Source organism: Vicia villosa, linkage group LG2, assembly GCF_029867415.1.
Source record: "Vicia villosa cultivar HV-30 ecotype Madison, WI linkage group LG2, Vvil1.0, whole genome shotgun sequence".
Lineage (NCBI taxonomy): Eukaryota > Viridiplantae > Streptophyta > Magnoliopsida > Fabales > Fabaceae > Vicia > Vicia villosa.
In genome coordinates this window covers 3,891,145-3,900,400 of record NC_081181.1, presented here as the reverse complement: position 1 = coordinate 3,900,400, position 9,256 = coordinate 3,891,145, and the positions used below count along the sequence as shown (strand labels likewise).

Here is a 9,256-nt window from a genome sequence, read left to right as displayed (position 1 = left end):
TTTTCCATAAAAATATTTGCTCAAGATAATAAAATCTTGAAACTTAAATAAGCTTGGAAAAATTCTCCATGACGGATTGCAAGTGCAGAAAAAAATATTTTCCAATGGTTAAAACATATAACTCACTAGAAATTGGATGATTGCAAATTGTAGAACTTTAAATGAATGCATACAAAAATTGTGCAACAAAATCTGGATTACAACAAATATTTGTTGTTCTCTAAGAATAATAGTGACAATGATGAATTTGGATTTGTTGTAATCAATGTATTTTAATATTTTGTGTAAACAATATAATTTTTAAAATAAAAAATACCTATTCACCTCAGTTTTCAACTGAAATCGAGGGTTAAATACTTTTTATCTCGGTTTTTGACATAACTGAGGGGATAATTAAGCGTGTTTATTGATGATACTCACCGCCTTTAAACAAATCTTTGTCGTCCATTTACTGAGTATAAACACTCAAGACACTACCATTAGTGATCCGCGTGAAACCTAAAAGACATTATTTATAAAAGTATTTTGAATATTAAAAATTGATAATGAAACATGAAGAGCTTGAAACTATCTATTTCCATCACTATATATCTTGTTCTCTTTATAGTGAAAGTATTTGCCATGAAACGTACTCTTGATGGATTGTAAAAGCAAAAAATTATTTGGGTTTCAGGTATGTGTTCTTAAATATTTATCAGAGCACAAAATCATTTATCTATCAAATCCTTTTTTGTTTTATATCAGAAAGAAATGTAAGCAAAAGCAATTGAGAATATACTCGCACCCATCATTTGATCTTTCCTAAATTTCAATGATTCGAGGATCCAACATCTGATCTTCATTGACAAATTAATTTTTTACTTAAATATTCTGTGTAAATAATGTAATATTTTGGTTAATAATGTAGTTTGCTAACAAATTAATTTATTAATATTTTGTATAAAAAATGTAACACGTATTTTTTTTAAAATAATTTATCTTACCCCTCGGTTTTGTTCATAAACCGAGAGGTGTGTTACGCTAGTTTTGAAAATTTAAAAAGTTTTTGTTGAAGGATCAAACTCATGTGTAGATAACTTACCCCTTCGTTTTTTATTAATCGAGGGGTAAATTGACAGATTTTCATGACGCCCTTTGTTAGCTCACTTTTGTAGCCGAGTTTGAATGCATTTTGCCTTCGAGGTTAAATGAGTTTTTTTGCGGCAGTGTCTTGGATAACTCTATAAATAAAGGGGCATAAGAAGTGGATTCCTCCTAGGCTTCAGTCGCTTTAAGGACTTCAGGTTCTGCTTCTTAAAGCGACTGAAGATTGATAATTCTATGTGATTTTATGTATATTAAGTTTATTGAAGAGTAATTCAATATTCAGAAGATGAGCATCAAAAATTATGATGTGGGCTGATCTTCTGATGGTTACTCAGAAAATAGTGTTGACCAGAAGTTCTACCTTCTGGGTCCTGATAGCGTAGCTGTTTAGTCTAAAGGGTACTTTAGTATGTAGTATTGTACTGTTTGTACTTAAACTTGTTCACTAAGTTTAGTCTGTTGGGGTTTAGGTGGCAAATTTTCTTTTGTATAAATAGCCTTGTAGTAGCTATCATTTATTAACAACGCAAGTAGAATATACATCATTATTCTATCATTAATCTTTGCGCCGTTATTCTCTTTGTCATCATATTTATTCATTGTGCACCAACAATTGGTATCTAGAGCTCCGGTTCCAAACACAGGGAAACACGAGTGAACGTGAGTTTGTGACTGTGTGATTGATTGTTTCTGGGAAACAAAGTTGTGTTGAAACACATTTTTTTCTTGATTGTTTGTGGGTTGGGAAACACTGTGTGAGTGTGAGTGAAATCTTTTTGTCCGCAAAAGTTTAAAGATGAGTGGAAGCAATTTGAATACAAAACTTCCAGTTCTTGATGGCAACAACTAGAATAGATGGATGATTCAAAGGCGTGTATTATTTGGTGCTCAAGATGTTCTAGATCTTGTCACTGAAGGATATGTTCCGGTTGCAGCGGATGCAACAGAAGAACAAAAAGATGCGCAAAGAGAAACGAGGAAGAAAGATCAGAAAGCGTTGTTCTTCATCCATCAGTGTGTGGATGTGAATGTGTTTGAGAAGATTGTTGATTCTATGGAGTCAAAGGAGGCGTGGGATATACTGTTTACGGTGGTGACGTATCAGTGAAGAAGGTGAAGCTTCAATCCCTAAGAAAGCAATATGAGAATCTCAACAAGAAGAACAATGAGAAGGTTTCTGAGTATATCTCTAAAGTGATTTTGATCACTATTGAGATGAAGGCTTGTGGAGAAACTCTTTCTGAACAAGTAATCATAGAGAAGATATTGAGGTCACTTACTCCTCAATTTGATTATATTGTTGTATCTATTGAACATTCTAAAGATCTGTAAACCATGAGAATAGAAGAGTTGCAAAGCAGTTTAGAAGCACAAGAGTTGCATCTGACTGAGAGAACTTCTGAGAGAGAAGTTGAGCAAGCTCTGAAGGCTTCTTTTGTCAAGAAGGACCAAAAGCATAAACGTGGTGATAGATTCCAAAAGGAAGCCTCAACTTCTGATGAGAAGAGATATCAGAAGAGAAAGGATAAGAAGAAAGTTCAATGTTACTATTGCAAATAGTTTGGCCATTTTGCTAGAGACTGTTTGGCAATCAAAGGAAGGAGATCAGAAGAAGCAAATATAGCCAGAGGAGCTTTAGATGATGAACCTGTGCTATTGATGGCTTCAGAGTCTGACGGAAGATGTTCGTCAGAGTGGTGGTATATAGACACTGGGTGTTCAAATCACTTGATTCGAAACAAACAATGGCTGATAGACTTTGACTCTGAAAGGAGGACAAAGATCAGATGTGCTGATGATAAGTACCTTTATATAGAAGGAATGGGAAATGTCAAAGTCAGAGTGAAGAATGGGAAGAATTTTTTGATCGAAGATGTTTGGTATGTTCCTGGAATCAAAAGCAATATGATGAGTGTGGGTCAGCTCATTGAAAAAGGTTTCTTAGTTGTTATGAAGAACAACCTCTTGAAGTTGTATGATTCCAATAAGAAGTTGATTATGCAATCTGAACAGGGAAGCAACAGAACATTCAAGGTGAATGTAGAAACAGCTGAATCAGAGTGTCTAAGTGCAGAAGGCTCAGAAGGTGATAGTAACTTGGGGCATAAGAGGTTAGGGCATATGAACTATAGAAGTCTGGGACATCTAAGTTCTAAGAATCTTGTACATGGCATTCCTAAGATTGTGAAGCCTGAGAAGTCATGTGAGGTATGCATGAAAGGCAAACAACCCAGATTGCCATTTGTATCAGAAGTTGCTCCAAGAGCAAAGCATGCTCTGGGAGTAATGCACACTGATGTGTATGGACCATTTCCAGAACCTTCACTTGGAGGTAATAGTTATTTTGTGTCTTTTGTGGATGAGTTCACAAGAATGATGTGGGTAACACTTATCAAGTTTAAGACTGAGGTGTTCACAGAATTCCAGAAGTTCAAGGTGAAGGTTGAGAAGCAGAGTGGTTAGAAGATAAATATTCTCAGAACGGATGGTGGAGGTGAGTACAACTCTACATAATTCCATAAGTTCTGTGATGATAATGGAATTGAGCACGAGGTTACTGCTCCTTATACTCCTCAACACAATGGTCTTGTTGAACGTAGAAACTGTACCTTTCTTGATATGACGAGAAGTATGCTAAAAGAGAAGAAGCTTCCTCACAATCTCTGGGGAGAAGTTGTTGCTACTACATCATATGTGCTCAACAGGTGTCCAACAAAGAGGCTGAAGGAAATTGTTCCTTTAGAGAAGTGGAGTAAAGAGAAGCAGAGTGTTAGTCATCTGAAGGTTTTTGGTTCTGTGTGTTACAAACACGTTCCAGAAGCTAGAAGGAAGAAGTTTGATGATAGGAGCAAAGTGATGTTATTGGTGGGGTACCACAGTACAGGTGCATGCAAGCTCTATTGTCCAGAAACTAATAAAGTTGAAGTCAGCGGAGACGTCATTCTGAAAGAATCAGAAGTTTGGGATTGGAGAGAGTCTCAGCCAACTTCTTATGTAGAGATAACTTTTGAAGAAGAGTTAAAGTCAGAAGATGAAGAATCTTCTGAAGATGAGTCAGATGGTGAATCTAATTCTAATCCAGATTCTGATGATGATCTAGAATCTGGTGGTAGTCATGATTCTGGAAGGGAAAACTCTGAAGATGAAGAGTCTGGAAGACAAGCTTATAGAAATGACTCTGGAGGTGATGACTATAGAGGTGGTGACTCTGAAGTAGCTCAAAGGCCACAAAGAGTCAGAACTATACCTAGAAGGTTTGCAGATTATGACATATTGCAAGACACAGAAGTTGACTCAGAGGGAGATGTCATTCAGTGTGCCATGTTAGTAGATTTTAAACCAGTGGGTATTGAAGAGATGCTCAAGAAGAAATTCTGGTTGAATGCCATGAAAGAAGAACTTGAGGCTATAGAAAGAAACAAGACTTGGAAGCTGACAGAACTTCCAAAGAAGAAGAAAGCCATCAGCGTCAGATGGGTTTTCAAGGTAAAGCTGAAGCCAAATGGATCAATTGGTAAACACAAAGCGAGGCTAGTGGCAAGAGGTTTTCTTCAGAAACCTGGGCTAGATTACTTTGAGGTGTTTGCTCCTGTAGCTAGACATGAAACAATCAGACTAGTGATTGCTTTAGCTGCAAACAGAGGTTGGTTCTTGATGCATCTGGATGTAAAGTCTGCATTTCTGAACGGTCCATTACAAGAGGAGGTATACGTGTCACAACCCCTTGGCTTTGTGAAAAATAATCAGGAAGGGATGGTGTACAAATTACACAAAGCTCTGTATGGATTAAAGCAAGCACCCAGAGCTTGGAATTTGAAAATTGATTCATTTTTCAAGCAAGGGTTTCAGAAGTGTGAGATGGAATATGGAGTTTATGTGCAATACTCTGAAAGCAATATGATTCTGTTGTGTCTTTATGTTGATGACATATTGCTTACAGGGAGTTGTTCAGAAGATCTGATGAAGTTCAAGAAGGTGCTGATGAATGAGTTTGAGATTACATACCTATGGAAAATGTCATATTTTCTAGGGATGGAGATTCTGTACTCAGAAGATGGAGAGTTAGAACTTCTGAAGAAGTTCAAGCTGAAGAATTGCAAAGTTGTTGTTACACCATCAGAAGTTGGACTCTGACTCTAAAGGTGAAGATGTTGATGCTATGATCTTCAAACAGTTGGTGGGTTCTGAGGTATTTGTGCAATACCAGGCCTGATATATGCTATGCAGTTGGATTGGTTAGTAGGTTCATGAGTAAACCTAAGTGGTCCCATTACCAAGCTGTTGTCAGAGTCTTGAGATATGTCAAGGGAACTCTGAAGTATGGCATATTGTTTCCTTCTGGGAGAAAGGAAGAATCAGAGTTATTGAGTTACACTGACTCTGATTGGTGTGGAGACATAGTTGATAGAAGGAGTACTTCTAGATACTCCCTCCGTTTTTTATTATAAGTCGTTTTGGAAAAAAAATTGTATTTAAATATAAGTCGCTTTATAATTCTAATGAATAATTAATGCTACTTTTCCTATTATATCCTTAAATATTTATTATTCTCTCTCTTTTCAATTATATAAATTTATCTTCCATATGTCATTAATGAAGGATAATTTTGTAAAAACCTTCATAATTTCTTATTTTCATACAACAATTATTATTTTTCTTAAACTGTGTGAAAAGTCTAAAACGACTTATAATAAAAAACGGAGGGAGTACTTGTTTATGTTTATAGGAGGTCCTATTTCTTGGAGTTCCAAGAAGCAAGCTGTTGTTGCTCTATCAACCTGTGAAGCTGAGTACATTGCAGGCGCTGTAGCTGCATGTCAAGATGTGTGGCTTCTAAACTTATTAGAAGATCTAAAGATTAAAGTGAAGAAGCCTCTGAAGCTGATGATTGATAACAAGTCTGCAATCAATCTTGCCAAGAATCCTATGTTACACGGAAGAAGCAAGCATATTGAGACTAAGTATCATTTCTTGAGAAGCCAAGTCCAGAATGGAATATTAGAAGTTGTGCACTGTAGCACCCAGAAGAAGATGGCAGATATTCTGACGTAGGCGATCAAGACGAATCAATTTCTGCTCTTAAGGGATGGAATTGGCGTTGTCATCTTTGATTGAAGAATATGAATTAAGGGATGATATTGAAGAGTAATTCAATATTCAGAAGATGAGCATCAGAAGTTCTGATGTGGGCTGATCTTCGGATGGTTACTCAGAAGATAGTGTTGACTAGAAGTTCTACCTTCTGGGTCCTGATAGTGTAGCTGTTTAGTTTAAAGGGAACTTTAGTATTTGTAGTATTGTATTGTTTGTACTTAAACTAGTTCACTAAGTTTAGTCTGTTAGGGCTTAGGTGGCAATTTTTCTTTTGTATAAATAACCTTGTAGTAGCTATCATTTATTAACAACGCAAGTAGAATATACATCATTATTCTCTCATTAATCTTTGTGTCGTTATTCTCTTTGTTATCATCTTTATTCATTGTGCACCAACAAAGTTATTACCGATTTAATTGAGATCAAACTTTGATCAAATTTCTAAACCTTGAATCTTAGTGTATCAATTTATAGTCTAATTCAATTCTAGTTATCTTGATCATACTCTCTCCGTTTCTTTTTAAGTGTCGTTTTAGAAGAAATTTTTTGGTTTCTATTTAAGTGTCATTTTATAGTTTAATATTTTAATTTGTCAATTATACTCTTACTTTCTCAATAACTCCTATTCATATTTTTCATAAAATTAATTATTTTCTCAATTAGTTATTGGAAAAAGAGATAGATTATGGTTGAATTTATTTGGAAAGAGAAAATAAATGAGAGTATAATAGGAAAAATAAGTCTAACAGTCCACTATCTTGGTTGATTTTTTTTTTACTAAAACGACACTTAAAAAAGAAACTGAGAAAATAATATTTTTTATTCTTAAAAAGAAACAAGAACATAAATCTTTTTAAACTTTTTTTCTAAAAATATTAAGTATCGTTAATTGACAACTCAGAATCTTCATCAAAACTATTTTTTAAAAATGTTGAATATCATTGTTTCAAAGGAAATACTTGAACAAAAGGCATTTTAATTGTAGTTTCTTTAACTGATTTAAATTTCCCTTTTTAATTATATAAATAGGTCTCTTGTGTAAGAGTTTAAATTGTTGAGAATAAATATAAGTGTGAATGTGGATAATAGTTCTATATTTGATATGCATGTGAAGACTCGAGCATTTATAAGTGGGAGAACCAACTCACCTATCACCTTAAAGTTTTAGGTGGAGAAGTGGTGTGTCTCCCACAAAGGTGTGTTACTCAAGGAAATGAAGAAATGCTCCTCAGTCGACCGTCCCCCGATGTTGCGCTAACAAATTATATCATGAGTCTTTAATTCGAGACATAGACCGACTTATAGTTGAAGAGAATCAACGTATACTTCTTAATAAAATTTCATCCTTTCCAACAAAAATTTTCTTTCAAAGTTAAATATACACTTTGGGTCTCAACGCCCTACCTAGTTTATACAACAAAAAAACACATTTAGAAATTTTAGTTAGAGTACCACATACAATAGTAATCCAGTAGTACAAAGAGACTAAAGTTACCAAAATATCCATTTAATTGTTAGTTCTTCTTTCTCTTTTTCTTTAAACTCTCCTTCTTTTCACCTCTATCATGAGAGTTCTTTCTCTTTTTCTTTGAACTCTCCTCCTTCTTTTCACCTCTATCATGAGACTTCCTCTTTCTCTTTCTTTTCAAACTCTCATTCTTCTTTTTCTTTTTCTTGTAACTCTCATCCTTGTTGCCTCTTCTTTCACCATCTTTTTGTCCTAAATAAGTTGCTGCAATCCATTTCAATACGTCTTTCATTTTACCTCTTGTTCTTTCCATGGACTCCAACTCTTCAATCTTCACTGAAGCTAAAACCTCGAAACGAGCATTAAAAGCATTGTGATAGGCCATAGACATAGCACGGAACACCTCAAACGAGGTCCGCTTCCTAGGGAGCAACTGTTTAGAGATAGAAGATAGTTATAAAGAAATCAAATAAGCAAATAGCATCTAAATTTACAAACCTACAATGCCGGTATCACAGGCATGGCTAAAAGCCCAATAACCTTTATTACTTACTAAGTCGCCGATGTTTTCCGTATGGGAGAATACAAAAGGTTGTCCTAGTATACTCAACATTTTTGAGATCTCCCCAACATATACATAAGGATTCCCCAATATGCGCTCCCTTTTTGACATTTTCGCAACATTTAGTTTTCTTCCCGAATGACCCTTCTCAGCAATTTCTGATCCATTAAGACCCAAAAAATTCAAATTCACTTGACTTTCATCGCAGTACAAACCAGGGACCTGTTTCCATTGCATACTTCGAAACATATGTCGTATAGTTTTGACTAAGTTCCAATTAGTCACATTCCCTTTCGTTTCTTGGATAACAAGAATTAAAGCATCGGTATAAAAACAGGCAGACTCCAGTCTATTGAAATTAATCGCGGCTCGAGCTTCCTCATCAGTTTGACAGGCAGATAAAAGTATACCCAATGGGCGACGCGCCGTGCCTAATGTTGGTTCCCAAATATTACTGGTTAGAGGGATCTTGTTGGTTACGGGAGTCTCCGTACTGTGTCCTAAAATCTCTTTAGCTCCTTCTATAAGTCCTCCAGATGCCGTGCAATCCGCCACTACTGTAAACGAACATCCCGCCGGTACACATTCGGTTAGGTGCCGAAGATTTGAGTCTGCCCAACATAATAATAACAATTATATAACAATCAGATAGTAAAGTTTATCATTCTTATATTATGATCTTAAACGATCTTAAACGGTAAAATGTACCTGTGATAATAGATCCATCACTGCAACACATATATTCAACAAAGCCAGAATTATTATTATAATCGGTTGCAGGAGTGCGACCGCCGTGTCCACAGAAATAGAAAACGAGGGTGTCACCATGAGTAGAATCGGTTATCATTTGGTAGAGTTTTGTGCATATGGTGAAGGCGTAAGAGGATGGCATTAGGGGTGATCGTATCCGAACCAATCCAAAAGCAAAACCGCAAATCGAACCAATCCAAACCGAAACCGCAAAAAACCGCGTTTGGTTTGGATGATTTTGGATGATTTTTGGAGTGAACCGCGCGGTTTGGTTTGGTTTGCGGTTTGTATTTCAC

The 9,256-nt window shown here is 35.6% G+C and overlaps 1 protein-coding gene across 1 annotated transcript; it reads right to left on the bottom strand.

Annotated features, from left to right (window-relative positions):
• Nucleotides 1–7,217: 7,217 nt before the first annotated feature.
• LOC131645775 (uncharacterized) lies at nucleotides 7,218–9,068 on the bottom strand. Its single transcript, XM_058915986.1, has 3 exons — nucleotides 8,919–9,068; nucleotides 8,202–8,821; nucleotides 7,218–8,081 (listed from the first exon to the last, which is right to left on the bottom strand). Exons 1-3 carry the CDS (start codon nucleotides 9,055–9,057, stop codon nucleotides 7,695–7,697), a joined length of 1,146 nt encoding a protein of 381 aa, XP_058771969.1. The 5' UTR covers nucleotides 9,058–9,068; the 3' UTR covers nucleotides 7,218–7,694.
• Nucleotides 9,069–9,256: the final 188 nt, after the last annotated feature.

Excerpts from the sequence above, each read along its gene's own strand:
- LOC131645775 (XM_058915986.1), bottom strand. The coding sequence starts at position 9,057 with ATGATAACCGATTCTACTCATGGTGACACCCTCGTTTTCTATTTCTGT. Across the intron at positions 8,822-8,918 it reads TGATGGATCTATTATCACAG|ACTCAAATCTTCGGCACCTA; the intron begins GTACATTTTACC and ends TATGTTGGGCAG. Across the intron at positions 8,082-8,201 it reads CGGAAAACATCGGCGACTTA|TTGCTCCCTAGGAAGCGGAC; the intron begins GTAAGTAATAAA and ends ATCTCTAAACAG.